General features: G+C 33.9%; 1 protein-coding gene across 1 annotated transcript; it reads right to left on the bottom strand.

The window, feature by feature from the left end:
• Positions 1–3213: 3213 nt before the first annotated feature.
• Positions 3214–13165, bottom strand: LOC132303466 (cell division cycle 20.2, cofactor of APC complex-like). The gene is made up of 9 exons (XM_059800729.1): positions 12794–13165; positions 11253–11364; positions 9736–10327; positions 9620–9630; positions 8554–9074; positions 6403–6725; positions 4952–5503; positions 4581–4846; positions 3214–4480 (listed from the first exon to the last, which is right to left on the bottom strand). Coding segments are annotated over exons 2-5 (732 nt in total). The 5' UTR covers positions 11255–11364; positions 12794–13165; the 3' UTR covers positions 3214–4480; positions 4581–4846; positions 4952–5503; positions 6403–6725; positions 8554–8947.
• Positions 13166–17234: the final 4069 nt, after the last annotated feature.

Genomic DNA, 17234 nt, shown 5'->3' with positions numbered 1-17234 from the left:
TTAATCCAAACAGGAATTTGCTATGCCAGGGCATATAAATCCCAATAGTATTACACACGCGGTAATGAACGATTGAATGTACCCGTTGCACCGTGCAACATGCGTAATGAAAATTTTCTCCTTGGTGAGGCTATTCTTCTTGTATTTTATGCAATTAGGTTCATTTGGAAAGGGTCTTAAGAGAATCCTTCATATGTCTAAGCACCTTGAGGGGTTGACATGTACTCTCATGCCCTTTCCATTGTGCTTGGAAGGGCTGCATTTCTTCTGAGTTCCACCTTTTGAAACCCTACTTATAGAGTTTGTTGTTTTGCTAATTGAATCATTAATTTAATTGATGTTGCTATCTTCATCTTTAGGTATAGGATCAATCTTTAGGGCGCTGAAACATAGTTTGTACAGCTAGTGAAGTTGATGCAGTAGGACTGTTAAGGGATGGAGGAGGGTGATGGATGTTTCGAGAGTGATGGAGAGAGGTCAACTGTTTAGTTTGTGATTTTCTAAGTTGACAATGGTACGGAAGGATGGGCGAATGGAGAAAGTATATAATACGTGGTATCTCGTCCAATGCACAATCATGTCTTCCTCTTCTTCTTCTTTTCAAAAACTACACATGTTTCGTATATTAAGACAAATTGAGACTTATTGGGGGTATTGGGTTTACATTACCTCGAGTATTGTATACTTTATTTGGTTATTGCATTAAGGTATCACATGTAAATGCACTGTTGCTACATGAGCACTCAGTTGAAATTAAAGTTTTAATGAAAAATCTTTGTAATGGAAATTTCCAAATATTTTATAAAACATTAAGAGCAATGCATCAAAATTTATTCATTCACAATGAATTAGTTTAATATATAATGAATAATTTATTACTGAATAACTATGAATAACATATAAATATCACTTTGCAAAAAGAATGCTACCTCAATATGAACAAGAGCAAAACACTAATATAATCTCAACCACACAATGTTAACATAATAATAAAATTAAGAAATGAAAACAATAATAGTAAAGTAAGAAAGAAAGAGCTACTTGATAGAGTAAGTTGATAGTCCTCTTCTTCTTCGTGTGGGTGTTGCCAGCACTAGTCAATTTCAAGATTCAACTCAATCAACTTGCAATAATATCTCCTCACCACAAAAAGGCCAGGCCAAGTCTATATATGTCTCATTGCACAAAAACTCATATAATACTTAAATACAGATGTATGTAAGAATGAGTAAAGGAGAGTAGAGTGGGATGAAAATTTTCTTAATCATAATCGGATACATCATATGTAACCATTTTATAATGTAAAAGTTTATAATGATATGACAACATTAAATATAGAATTAATATAGTATTAAAATCATTATATTAAATATAATTCTATATCTTCATCTTATTAATATGTATATCTCCTACTCTTCAATTTTATTATCTTGATATCTATCGATTTGTTCTGCTTCCTATGATATTGTTGCGGCAAGACATATTTGATCAAAACACTAATATAGACACAAGTTAGGGCTATACATCCTAATTATCGATCTTATTTTCGAAGTATTGTAAGTTTAATACCCCATCTGGAATCAGCACATAGCTCTATAAGAAGCTCTTTCAAATTTTCTAAGATTCACCCCTTGCTAGTATTTGTTTCATACTCCAAAAATGCAGTAATTTAAAAGAGACAAGACTTATCTGTTTATCGGGTTGATGTGGTCTTATTTATAATAAAATTCAATTACTCTCACTAATTTCTTTATTTATTAATTTTCTGATTTTGTAATTACATACTATGTACATTTGTGATTGGACTACGTCAACGGTCAATAAGGATGACCTACCCACCGCTGAATGGTCAAGTCTTTTCCCTTTAAATATATATATATATATATATATATAATAATAATAATAAAATTATATATATATTAATAATAATAATAAAATTAGTTTTGTCCTCCATTTATATCGGAGCTTCTCGAGGACTTAGGAATTAGTCCCACTTCGGTTTGGAGGGTTCCTTTTTACAGCCATGGATGTTCTAGATGGAGTTCAAACTTCAGCTCCGGACGGACATACAAAAAATAAAAAATAATAATAATAATTAACTCATGGAGAGGCTGTTAAAATTTACATGCAAATTGAATGGCCTTCGAAGATCAAAGAGCACTTAGAGATTTATTAGTTCCTATGCAAAAAGTTGGTAATTTTGTGTCTTGGCCAAAAACCAACATTTCTTACTTGAGTTAAAATTGGAGAAAATATAATTTAAAATTTAAACTAATTTTTTTTTTTTTTCAATTCCAAAAGCTTTAATTTCACGGAAACGAATATAGTGTTAGATTAATTATTATTTTTCTTACGCTGAAATGTTTATCACACTTGAGAGAAGATTGTGACACCAGTGGTTCCTTTTGATACTGACAACATATAATTAAATTAATCTACTTCTTAACTCTCGAGAGTAATTTTTTTTTAATAAAATATCAAATTAATAAGCAATGTTCTGCTACAACTAATTAGCAATCTACAAACGTCTTTGAAATTGGGCAGACACCCTTGTGCATTTTTCACAATTTCTGGTTTTTTTTCTTGAAATCTATTATTTGTTATTTCATCTCTCAAAATCTCTCAATCTTTTCATCAATCAGGTTTTTGGACCAAACTAGACTCCAACGCCATCACCAGTTTGGAGGGCTGGGCCACAATGGCCTGAGAACTAGCTTGGGATGATAAAAAGCTTGATGGCCCGATAACTACACGCCGAAATTGATTATTTAGGTGTTTCATGAAAAAAAAAAATCAGTTCTTTTATTTTAAAGACTGGATTTTAAATTTTATTTGAATATATAACTTGTTGGTTTGAAGTTTCAATTACCATTTTTTTATTAATTTAAAAACAATACCTTTATGAAAATTAAAAAACAAAATTTATTTAAATAATTGTGATATTAGAGAAAACTAATCTGAAGAATTTTTTTTTCAAATGAATTTTATTATGAAATCAGTGCACCTATCATCATCATTATTGCATTTTGATTCTGATGTATCATCATGTCTAAGGTTACTCTAAATACTTGGATTATTTTTTACAATATGTTGAAAAGATAAATTTAACAAAGTTTACGCTTGTCTTCAACAACAATTTATACATTTTTTAAAAAAGGAAAAGATAATAAATATTTTTTCTTACACAAACAAAAATAAAATTCCAGCCAAGCATAACAAAAAACGAATATATGATAAGCAAAAATTCTTTTAATGATTCACATCAATGCAACTTGTTCCAAATGATAAATATTTTTTTTATTAATTACAATGAAAGCCAATATAATATTCAAAGTCTTAAACTAATCTAAATCAATATCCTATCGAGTGATTCTGGAACTTTCTATGTAATGAAGATGCTTTATGAGCTTCAACATGAGTGGTGCTGTTCATGAAAAGGGAATTAGATAGTTACCAATCAATCTGATATATACAATACACAAGTATATATCTCAATAAATTCTTTAACATTGAGCTCCTCTTGTTTGGATGTAAAATATTTTTCAAAAAATATATATTTTTTATTTTCTAGTGTTTGGTTGTCGTAAAATATTTACGAAGAAAAAAAATATTAAAATTTAACAAAAATAGTTTATCAATCAATTTTCAACAAATTATTTTACATACTCAGCCCAATGAACTCAACCTTAATCTCGACGTAAACTTTTACCAAACACTGAAAAAGTATATGAAAAAGGAAAATATTCTCTAAAAAAAAAATTTATGTCGAAACAAAGGATGGAGAACAAAAATATAATTTCAGTATCAACATAAGTAAGAGTCGTTTAATAAAAAAAATTGAATGCTTATTCTTAGGAACTCATTGGCCTAGCAGCCATACTTAATAAAATCACATGCATTTTCATAATCCCTATGGAAGACTTCATGGCCATCACTTGTCCTCTTCTAGATATCAAACAAAATAAATTTTCATTTAGGCTCCGTTTTATTGGATGTAAAATATATATACTTCATGACCATTTGGTTGTCATCAAATATTTACAAACAAAAAAATATTAAAACCTAACAAAAATAATTGATGGGGCCAATATACTGTTAGAAAGACTTAAAAAGACCAGAATGCCTCTTTGGCTGAAAATAATTATCCTCTATAACAGAAAATGGACTCTTTCAAAGGTAATTTTTACTTCAAGTTTGATATATGGGATCAAACCATTTTTGCCAATAAAAGAACAAATCAGAAAAACAAGGGGCAACCAAAACTAACATGGAATGAAGTGATAAGAAATGATTTTTAAAAATTAAGTTTAGTAGGAGATGTACCTTATGATAGAAAAGAGTGGAAAAGGAATCCATGTGGTCGATCCCGATTGTAGGATAAAGGCATGGATGATGACGATGACGATGACGATGACTTAAAAATGAAGGCTTGTAGATATGGGGCTAATATATTGGTTGGCAGTTGCTCTTAAATGGGAACCTTCATATCAAAAGCAAAGAATAAAGTATGATCCATATTTTTTTATTAAAAACTGGGCTGATTTTGTGTACATTAAGAACTGAATAAACTTTCATCATACCTTAAATATGCAAACTTCTTTATTCGTTTTTTTTCCCCTTGAATAATTTTTAGCCAATTTCGTCACAAATCCAACGGAGCATGTACCAAGAAAAATGCTTTTAATCACCCATTCCAGGTACAGACTCTTCACCTGACGCGTGCGAGATTAACAAATGGTTCTGGCTTCGTTTTGGGAGCATTCACAGCCAATTTAGGAGTTCCAAGCACGTTCCACAATAGTGTCTCATTCGCTGCTGCAGATGCAATTGTACCCCCATCTGGACTCTGAAATGCATCCATCAAGAAAGGGGAGTGAACAAAATAGAAAACCTATTATTCATAAAACAAGAACAGGACTAAAGCATATGATTTATTGATGACCCAACTCACCTGAGCCATATGAAGAACTCTTGATGTATGACCATAAAGATCTATAATCTTGACCATAGAAGGATACTTCCATAGAGTAAGTTGGTTATCATTGAAGCCATGAGAGCTCATTAGCTCACGTTCATGTTTGTTCCAAAGCAAGCAACAGACCTGTGAACCTGTATTTACTGAGTTCAGGCGTGATCCAGTGTTGGTGTTCCAAAACTTTATGCACTGGTCTCCTACACCACCACCAGAGGCAAGCAGAAAATAGTGGAAAAGGAATCCATGTGGTCGCTTCCGATTGTAGGATAAAGACATGGATGATGACAATGACGATGACTCAAAAATGAAGGCTTGGAGATATGGGGCTAATATACTAGTTGACGACAGCCACAATGTTGGAACATATAGGGGACACTGTCAAGAGGTTTCACAGTGTCCCCTATATGTTCCAACATTGTGGGATCGTATTCTTACATAGTTGTTTATGATCAAACCGTTCATTCCCCCGGTTGTCAGGATGTGATTCTTCCAATCAAGTGAACTATGCCCGTCTCACAAAGTCCTCAGCTGTTCAGAAAAACCAAGCAAATTCGAGTATAAGATGGAGAGGGGGGGGACCAGAAAAATCACAAAGCTAATGCCTAGATCACGAGAAATGTGACAATTTGCAATAAATACATTTCATTTCACTCCAAAATAAAGAATATAAAACTCATAGTTCTACAAATACTGTTTTCTAAAATATAGGCCAACTTTACAAGCCGCATAATCCACCAAACAAGTCCACTTTATGCATTATATCAATATAATAAAGTATTCAATGATACATGCCTTATTCAACCGTGCAATTCACCACTATACCTGACTTAGTTCTCTTCCAAACTAAATAGAAGGTAAAAGAAATTACCAACTTTATCAAAAGTTAAATCGGATATAAACGACGCATTGCGTTGCATGTAAATATACTTTTTTCTTTTAGTTTTTCTTTTTCCACAAAAAATGCAGTTTTTTTTTAAGAGAAACGTTCAAAAGCCCAATCTTTCCTTAGCACCTAAATATCATGGATAACATGAGTTCATGAAATAACAAAGACCTCTTTTCCACTAACCTCTCAGGGTGTGAGTATGCATTTTCTTTATTGTTAGCCTTTTTCCTCTGGTTTAAATTTTCTTTCACTTAGATCGTGTTTTGAATCTTATTATATATGATCTCATTATTAGTAATATAATGTTACTTGCCAAAAAAGGGGACACATAAAAAAAAAAACAATAACAACAAACACCGAAGTTTCTTACATCTAGTTAAAAAAATGTGTCATCCTTTTCTTTCTTTTTTTCACAGAACAACATTCAAATAGAATGCCAACTTTTCACCATGCATCATCTAATTACTTACAATAATAAAACAAAGCATAAATGATCGATAAAATGTAAAAAAAGAAAACACTTTTTAAAGAAAACTCTTACCATTCAACGAGATGAAGAGTCCCGCAGCTGGATGTGGGAATTATTTAAACCAACAGCAAGATGTACTCCATCCGGTGCCCATCTGACACTTGTCACAGGTCCAATTTCTTCATCTGTCACAAGAAGTTATATTTGTGGAATGCTGCTAATGGGTCTACTTTTGAACTTTTTTTTAAAGTTTAGAAGTAGACCCATTGACAGCATTCCACAAATATACTGAATTCCCAACAGCGAGTAGCGACAATGTTACTGCTACTCCAATCCAGTAAATTCAAATTAAAGTCATCTAAGAGCTTAGGAGCATCAAGAGTCCTTTCCAAAGGCTGTTAAATTACCAAACACACGCATGTCAACAACAAAGCAATCGATCTAAAAGAAGCTATCACTACATATGCAACCAAAAAAAAAAGCAGATAGGAAGATAAAAACACCACAAATCAGAATGAGAGTCTAGCAACAAGAAGGAAAAAAAAAAAAAAAGGAAAGAAAGAAAACCCACTTGGGGAATATATCTCCTAGACTTAGTGGGTTTGGATTGGTGAACGGATGAGAATGACTCTTGATAACTATCTACTAGAGGAGGCGGTTTGTTCTTAAAAGCAAGGATCCTTGTTCAGTGAATCCAGGATCCAGGAAACCCCAAAGATGTTAGATTGTGAATCTTTTGGTCATTCTACCAAATCTTGCTCTTCTAAGCCCACTACTAAGTATAAACAAAAAAGGAGAATGAAGGAGAATTTGTCTCCTAGATATAATTTGAATGAGTGCGAGGGAGTTATAAAGGAAAAAGGGAGAAGTGTTGTGGATCCTCCCAATGAGGAATTGAGAAAGGAGAGCTCTAAAATGGCTATACCTACTGCTTCATTGTCAAACATATTTGAATCCCCCTCTTCTTTCAAGGTATCTTCAATTGCAACCTGAAGAGTTAAGAGATGTGGTTGCACATGTCTCAAGAGATTATGGGGCCTATTGATTATGATGTCCAAGGGCCATGTCCAGAAAAAGAAGAGCCCAAAGCAGGGTATTATGATATCAATTCTTTAGCCAAGAGTGTGTCCTGAACCTTATTGAGTGTGTTTCTCTGAATAAGGAAAAAACTACTACAATATACCGTTATAGATCTAAATTTTAACAAATAAAAATAAATATATATTGTGTGTTTCTTTGAATCTTCCTGTTGAATCCCACTATACAGGAAAATCCAAACCAAGAAACCCATAGGACCATGAATTAAAAAATCATCTAATCATGTAAAAGATATAGTTGTGCAGAATCAATACCAGTTGAAGAAATAAACAATAAATTTCTGAAAATTCATAATCATAGAAAATAGACCACCTAAAATATGCTAAAGAAACCCTAAAGGTCAATAGTGATTTACAAAACACTTATACAAAAAAAAAAAAAAAAAAAAAAAAAAAAAAAAACACTATTTCAGTCAGAGGATAGAGATCTGCAGCAGATGTGAAATTGCAGAGAAGAGGATTTGAAGTATTTCACAGCTTGTAGAGAGGGCTTCTGATCAGAGTATAATAAAGATGAAATGCTTCTAAACTTTCGGCACAATCACTTGCTTCAGCAGACTTTGGAATAGACTGGATATAAGTGAGATTCTCTTGCTGTTAAAGATCAAAATCACCCAAAAATAGAGTTTTGAAACTTGAATGAGGGTTTTTCAATTCAATTCGATCTTCGCAGAATTTGAGGTGATGTAATTTTCAGTTCTAGATCTTTTATAAATCAACACATTAAGCTCTTTGACATTTCTGCAAAAAATCTGTTTTAAATTGCAGCTGATATATATGTGTGTGTGTGTGTGCGCGCGCATGTGCGTGTGTGCGTATGAAAATCGCTGTTAGAGATAACTGACAAGGGATAGGAATAGAGATATGCAATGCCCGGAGAGGGAAAGAAGTTCAACTGCTAGAAAGACTTAAAAAGACCAGAATGCCTCTTTGGCTGAAAATAATTATCCTCTATTACAGAAAATGGACACTTTCAAAGGTAATTTTTACTTCAAGTTTGAGCTATGGGATCAAACCATTTTTGCCAATAAAAGAACAAATCAGAAAAACGAGGGGCAACCAAAACTAACATGGAATGAAGTGATAAGAAATGATTTTAAAAAATTAAGTTTAGTAGGAGATATACCTTATGATAGAAAAGAGTGGAAAAGGAATCCATGTGGCCGATCCCGATTGTAGAATAAAGGCAACGATGATGACGACAACGACTCCTCAAAAATGAAGGCTTGTAGATATGGGCTAATACACTGGTTGGTAGTTGCTCTTAAATGGGAACCTTAACTTCAAATCAAAAGCAAAGAATAAAGTATGATCCATATTTTTTTATTAAAAACTCAGCAGATTTTGTGTAAATTAAGAACATAATAAGCATTCATCATACCTTAAATATGCTAATTTTTAGCAAATTTCTTTATTAGTTTTATTTCCCCTTGAATAATTTTTAGCCAATTTCATCACAAATCCAATGGAGCATGTACCAAGAAAAATACTTTTAATCACCCATTCCAGATACAAACTCTTCACCTGACGCGGGTGAGATTAACAAATGGTTCTGGCTTCGTTTTGGGAGCATTCACGGCCAATTTAGGAGTTCCAAGCACGTTCCACAATAGTGTCTCATTCGCTGCTGCAGATGCAACCGTACACCTAGGAAGCACGGACACTCCAAAATGGGCGAAGGATCCGTGTCCGACACGTGTCGGACACGCCAAAAAACGTGTCTGGAATTTTTTTAATTTTCGGACACGGCTCAGACAGCTCGGACACGGCTCAAACACACTTTTCTGGATTTTTTTTTTTTTTTTTTTTTTAATTTTAATGCTGATATGTTAATTTTTTTTTTATTTAAAATTTTTAATGCTGATATGTTCTATTTTTTGTTTTGTACTACCCTAAAGATGCTGATATATATATATACTAACCTAAAGATGCCACAATTCGCCGTGTCCGTGTCCTAAAGATGCTGATATATATATATACTAACATATCAGTGATATATATATATATATATTCCAACCTAAACATATAAGTGTTTTTTTTTTTAATTATTAATGCTGATATATATATATATATATATATATATACTATTCGCCGTGTCCGTGTCCTAATTTTTTTGGATTTGCCGTGTCGCCGTGTCCGTGTCGTGTCGTATCCGTGTCCCGTATCCGTATCCGTGCTTCTTAGCCGTACACCCGTCTGGACTCTGAAATGCATCCATCAAGAAAGGGGAGTGAAAAAAATAGAAAACCTATTATTCATAAAACAAGAACAGGACTAAAGCATATGATTTATTGATGACCCAACTCACCTGAGCCATACGAAGAACTCTTGATGTATGACCATAAAGATCTATAATCTTGACCATAGAAGGATACTTCCATAGGGTAAGTTGGTTATCATTGAAGCCATGAGAGCTCATAAGCTCACGTTCATGTTTGTACCAAAGCAAGCAACAGACCTGTGAACCTGTATTTACTGAGTTCAGGCGTGATCCAGTGTTGGTGTTCCAAAACTTTATGCACTGGTCTCCTACACCACCACCGGAGGCAAGCAGATTACTCTGGAAAGGACACCAGGAAAGAGCTTTCACAGCGGCCCTGTGGTCTTCTAGGCAGCGAATCCACTGATTGGCAGAATTTGTAGAGGTCATAGAGAAAAGCCATATGTAGAGGAGACTGTCCTTCCCCCCACTTGCTAGTTGCTGGCCCGATGCAGACCATTTCAGTCCACAAAGTTCACAAACCTCCTGACAGCGTTCCCTATATGTTCCAACATTGCTGGATCTTATTCTTACATCATTGTTTATGATCAAACTGTCCATTCCCCCGGTGGTAAGGATGTGATTGTTCCAATCGAGTGAACCAACCCTTGAACTATGCTCGTCACGCAAATTCCTCACCCGTTCAGAAAAACCAAAGCATATTAGAGTATAGGATGGAGAGGTGGCACCAGAAAAATTACAAAGCTAATGCCTAGATCATGAGAAATTTGCAATAAAGAGATTTCATTTCACTCCAAAATAAAGAATATAGAACTCATAATTCTAAGAATACTGTTTTCTAAAATATAGAACAACTTTACACGCCATAATCCTTCCAACATGTCCACTTTATGCATTATATCAATATAATAAAATCTTCAATGATACATGCCTTATTCAACCTTGCAGTTCACCACTATAGCTGACTTAGTTCTTTTCCAAACTAAATAGAAGGTAAAATAAATTACCAACTTTATCAAAAGTTAAATTGGATATAAAAGACGCATCTTGTGTTGCATGTAAATATACTTTTACTTTATGTTTTTCTTTTGCACACAAAATGCAGTTAGAGAAACCGACAAAAGCCTAATCCTTCCTTAGAACCTAAATATCACGGATAACACGAGTTCATGAAAAAACAAAGACCTCTTTTCCCAGAAAATAAGAGGTCAAATATTTCTTTCCACTAAACTCTCGAGGTGTGAGTAGGCATTTTCTTTATTGTAAGGTTTTTTCCTCTCTGGTTTAAATTTTCTTTCACCGGGATCATGTTTTGAATTTTATTGTATATCTTATTAGTAATATAAAATTACTCACCAAAAAAGGACCCAAAAACAAAAAAAAAAAAAACAACATCAACATATACAAGAGTTTCTTACAAGTTACAACTACCCAAAAATGTTTGTCATCTTTTTTTTCACAGAACAACAGTCAAATAAAACGCCAACTTTTCACCATGCATCATCTAATTACTTACAATAATCTGTTCAAAGAAACAAAAGCATTAATGATAGATAAAAAAAAATATAAAAAATAAAAAAGATACTTCAAAGAAAACTCTTACCATCTGACCAGATGAAGGGTCCCACAGCTGGATGTGGGAATTATTTAAACCTACAGCAAGATGCACTCCATCTGGTGCCCATCTGACACTTGTCACGGGCCCAATTTCCTCATCTGTCACAAGAAGTTCAGAAGTAGACCCATTAGCAGCATTCCACAAATATACTGAATTTCCAATAGCGATAGCAACAATGTTACTGCTACTCCAATCCAGTAAATTCAAATAAAAGCCATCTAGGAGCTTAGGAGCTTCAAGAGTCCTCTTCAAATACTGTTAAATTACCAAACAAACACATGTCAACAAGAAAGTAATCAATCTAAAAGAAGCTATCAGTACATATGCAGAAAAAAAAAAAAAAAGGGAAGAAGAAGAAGAAGAAGAATGAGAGCTTAGCAACAACAAGAAGAAAAAGGAAAGAAAGAAAACCCACTTGGGGAATATATGTCCTACACTTAGAGGATGTGGTTTGTTCTAAAAGCAAGGATCCTTTGTTCTGTGAATCTTTTAGATTAGGGTGGAGGAGGAGGATCCAGGAAACCCCAAAGATGTTAGATTGTGAATGTTTTGGTCATTCTACTAAATCTTGCTCTTCTAAGCCCACTATAAGCATAAACAAAAATGGAGAATGAAGGAGAATTTGTCTCCTAGACCTAATCTGAATGAGTGCGAGGAAGTTATAAAGGAACAAGGGAGAAGCGTTGTGGATCCTCCCCCAATGACGAATTGAGAGAGGAGAGCTCTAAAATGGCTATACCTATTGCTTCATTGTCAAACATATTTGAATCCCCCTCTTCTTTCAAGGTATCTTCAATTGCAACCCCTAAAGAGTTAAGAGCTGTGGTTGCACATGTCTCAAGAGATTATGGGGCCTATTGATTATGAGGTCCAAGGGCCATCTCCCGAAAAAGAAGAGCCCAAAGCAGGGTATTATGATATCAATTCTTTAGCCGAGAGTGTGTCCTAAACATTATTGAGTGTGTTTCTCTGAATAAGGAAAGAACTACTGCAATAGATCATTATATATCCAAATTTTAACAAATAAAATATATATATATATATATTGTGTGTTTCTCTGAATCTTCATGTTGAATCCCACTATACAGGAAAATCCAAACCAATAAACCCACAGGACTATGAATTAAAAAAATCATATAATCATGTAAAAGATATAGTTGTGCAGAATCAATAAAGGTTGAAGAAATAAACAATAAATTTCTGAGAATTCAAAATCATAGAAAATAGACCACCTAAAATATGCTAGAGAAACCCTATATGACAAAATATCAGAATCCTAGAAATTAATGGTAACGTCAACCACAAAATTCTAAAAATATTGCAAACCACACTCTACCGTCTAAACAAATATAAAAATTCAAACATAAGAAGAAGAAACCCTAGTTCACAGTAAATCCAAAAATCCAAGAAATTCACGAACACATAAACCAAAGAAATGAAATCAAAAGGAATTCCATACAAAATTTTGAAGAATTTATACTAAAAACAGAAAGCTAAATGTTGATGCAAGCAGATGGAAATACATACGTTTTCACGCGTCCTTGAAGTTTTTGATCGGAGAGAGGAAATTGCAACATTTTCGTACCAATTCCTGCATCCAAAAAAAAGTTTTATAAACAGAACAGATAATATATATATGTGTGTGTGTGTGTGTGTGTGTGTGATATATCAAAATTGTATAGAAAGAGTAGAAATCCAGCAAAACATGAACAAAACTAAAAATTAGAGAGAGAGAGAGAGAGAGAGAGAGAAAAGAAGAGCGTTAATGAAGGAGTTGTGCGTTCGAGAGATTTTTCAGAGAAAAATAGCGAATTGTGACTAGGATTTTTTTTTGCGAATTGTGAGTAGGGTATTTCAGGAAATCTGGCAACGGCTATATAAACAAACTGTGAATTTGTGACAAAGCGGTTGAACAGCTATGAACCGGTTTTGATTTTACGTCAAACAAACCCGTTTACCTTTAGTATTACTGTATTATTATTAAGGTAAAGTGAAAAAAACCCTCCCTAAATTATTGATTTTTTACAACTAACCCTTGAATTCAAGATTCCCCTAAAATATTGATTTGTTGGAACAAATTCAAAAGACTATTTTACTCTTTGTTATTAAAATTTAGATAAAAGGGCAATAAACCCGTGAACTTTCAGCAAAAAAAAAAACAAAAGCCCCTTAACTAACTAATGCCCCCCCTGAACTATATAAAATGGGAAAATTAAGGACAAATTGAAATATCTATTTATCGGAGCTCACCGAAAAAAGTTAAATTACCAAATTGCCATTAATTAGAACGACGTCGTTTCAATGTGATTGTTGCTAATATTGCTGACTTGGCAAGTGTAATCTCAGCAACCAATGATATGTCCACAACACACACCTTATCACTGACTTGTCAAAGTGTAATCTCAACAACCAATGGGATATTGACAACACAACCTTATCAACAAGCCTCGCATACCCCTTTTATCATTTTAGCGGCAAACATATGTGTATAAGACACATTTTAGCGCCAAACACTGCATAAGCTTCACTTATCCCTTTTTACGTGTTTGACTATGAAACACAATCTCAAAAAACACAACTCCTTCCATTGCTACTGGATGATCAATCCTCAAGATGTCTCGCACGAGGGTAAACCCTGATCACTTAATAATTGTAATATTGGGTATGATATTGGTCTGTAATCAAAGTAATATTTCTGTAAATGATTTCATATTTGATTTTAGTCTATTATCACAACACTGTCTCTCTATAAATGTTTCATACTTTGTTTTGTGCAACAAACATAATGGTGTTTGTCAGCTATTAAATATGTGGGAAGTGCGTTAAAATTTGATTTAATGTGTTAAAATAAATGCAATTAGTAAAGTTGTAACGACCCAAACCCAAGGTCCGAATCGCTAACCGGGTCTTTACCCGAACCCGAGGACACACTAGGGGATAAAATGGCAAAAGTGGACACTGGAAGTCTTGAACTGGTTCAAGGACCCTGGACCAGTTCAAGATGGGCAGTGTGCCCAACCATGAACTAAAAACACCCCTTTAACCAGTTCAATGGGGCTGAACCGGTTTCAGATGACCAGAACTTAAAATTTAACCCAGAAAAAGCCTAAAACTGTGAACATGCACATGGACACCCCATTTGGTCTCTTGGTGACCTTATTCAAAGTCCAAACCTGTCCCAAATTATATATTTTGCAATGAAAATAATACAAGTAGGTATCCTTATAATCAACTAAAACCGTAAAGGAGTCCATTACATCATTTGAAGTTAAACAAGTTCATTTTACATCAAAATATGGCCTTAATGCCTTATATGGATATCGAAATCATAATGAGATCACAAAATAAAAGAGGATGGTCTCAGGACCATTTCCACCCATGAATTAGATACAAATGTCACTAAATATAATTTACGTCAAAAGGTAACATATATATACATTGATCTCAAACAAAAGCTCAAGTCCCTTGCAACCCGACTAAGCTAGAGGTGGATTATCGTCCGCTGTTCCTTTTCCGTATCTTGAAAATGTTGAAGATAAGGGGTGAGTATAAAGCTCAATAGAAGTCGCTTAAAGTGTTAGTTTTGGACTCCCTTGAGCCACGTAACACATAAAGGAATGATAAGGAATCAAGGTCATGCAATGGGAGTCCACACAACATTTACAACTTATAGACAACATACTCAGCACACAACACAATTCTACAACATGATGTGCATGTTATAAAATATGATGCACCCATCCCAAACCTGGTTTATACCGACCCATCTTTCACCTTTCGAAAACCTGCTAACTGACATTACCGAGGCGAGATTGATAACTATCCCCGTTCCAATTCTGGCAAACGTTAAAGGGCCTAGTATTAACTTTTTCACGTTTTACACCGAGCCGCGCTCCCTCTAAGTCAAGCTAGCCCTGAACTCACGAAATCCGGTTCATTTTTTTTAAAAAAAAAAACACTTCCCTTCCTTAAAGAAATTTCACTTTTTAAATAAAACAAAATTTTCCTTTCAAATTATCTCCAAATCCCCTGTTTATGCCATGGTATGCAATGTAATGATTTTCAACCTCAAATCATAAGTTCATCACTATTGCACCAACAATATCATCAATTCATCTTATAAATGTCAAGTAATATCCATGGCATACTTAAAAGATCAACACAATAAGGACATCTTTTTCCTAAGTCAGGCATCTTCAAGAATTATCAAAATTTACACATAACAAAATTAGGTAAGCTATCAACTTAAGATTTAAACAACTCATGATTTACACATATAAAGACATTCATAACTCAACAAGTTTATATCTAATTTCATGATTTACAACATATATCAAAAGTAATAGAAATTTGCTCAAATTGAATCAAAACTTAGACATTAGGAAAACCCCTACCTCAATTAAAGAACAAACCCATAAGAAGCCTCAAATTTCAGCCCAAGAACCCTAGAATTCGAAATCCCCAATGGTGGCCAAATTGAGCTTTGCTCCGATCAAAACATTGGTCGCGCTCGTCAACTTTGCCTTAAGCGGCAATATCAAAATCCTAAGGGTTAAAGCTAAATCAAGCTTGTTTTGGTGAAAGAAAAGAAAAGAAAAGAAAAGAAAAAGAGAAATAGAGAGAGAGAAAAGCTGCGGGAGAGAGGGCTGAAGAAAATGATCACTAAATGACCATACAAGGTCATTTTGTAATGACCACAAAAGGGGCGGGTCCCACCACTTATAAAATCCCACTTTTCTAATAAAAATGTACACACACACACACACACACACACACACACACACAAATTAAACTACAACCACACAACCAATAAATGTGCACAAAATAACAATATATAAAATGAAATGGACCCGTGATACAACCACCATGCACAACAACCCCGAAGCGGGTCCCACCTGGAACCTTCCGATCCGAAAAACAGAAAAATGCCAAAATGGCAATTGATGCATTTCCAAGAGTCCTGAATTCAAGAAAATATCCCAATCAATACCCTGACACACCCGACACATCCTACGGTGTCCTGCACACAGAACGAGAAAAAATAAAAATACCCTCGAAAAAATTAAAAAAAAATTCAGAAAATAGAAAATTACGAAAATTGGAAACATTACAAAAGTTGTTTTTTGTAGTTTTGTTTGTGATTTTGGATGGTAGTAAAATATCTATACCGTTCTAATTGCTTTATTGTATTCCTTTTTCTTTTTATGTTGTAAAAAATAAAAATATGTGGTTAATGGTGGTGCAGGTATTTTATTTTTTATAGTTGTGTTTGTAACCATAAAATGATATTGTCAGTTTGGTAAGATTCACTGATTCTATTTGTTTGTGTTCCCTTCCTGTATTCAAAGATTCGAGCAACAAAGTATGTAGTGTTATCTAATTTTTAATTCCTTTTAAACTGGTGACTGAGTGGTCCCTTTCTGAATTATTATGTTGTGAAAAAGTTCCCTTTTTTATATATGTATATGTAGTGTTGTTTATTTTTCTCTCTCTTACTTTATATTAAAGTATGAAAATAGTGCATTGTTCCTATTATTTATATATGTACATGATTTCTATTGTAGATGGATATATTATACAGTATTGAATTTAAGGGATTAGTTGATAGTTTTGATACAATTCTGTATGGGGTTGAACACGGATTTTGTGTGAGACACCTCTGTGAAAATTTCAAACTAAAATATAGAGGACAAAATATGAAAAATGAGGTTTAGGAAGCAGCTCAATCATACACAGAAGCTGATTTTGAGTTACATATGCACAAGATTAAAGAGATGAATGTTAGAGCATATGAGTGGCTGAGGAGAGTGCCACCAAGTGTATGGACAATGTGACGGTCCAAGTTTTTCAACCAGGTGCGTCAGTGATGAACCGAAAGTTGATCCGATAATGGATCCGAAATGCGGAAGCAAATGAAAAATAAAGGTCTTAAGAGATAGAAGTCACCCTTAAGACACCAATGTGACCA

Source organism: Cornus florida, unplaced genomic scaffold (genome assembly GCF_030987335.1).
Source record: "Cornus florida cultivar Cherokee Brave unplaced genomic scaffold, ASM3098733v1 CherokeeBrave_3.0.0_Hap2_Chr04, whole genome shotgun sequence".
In the NCBI taxonomy this organism is placed as follows: Eukaryota; Viridiplantae; Streptophyta; class Magnoliopsida; order Cornales; family Cornaceae; genus Cornus; species Cornus florida.
Note: the sequence above shows the minus strand (reverse complement) of the source record. Positions and strands in the feature narration are given on the sequence as shown.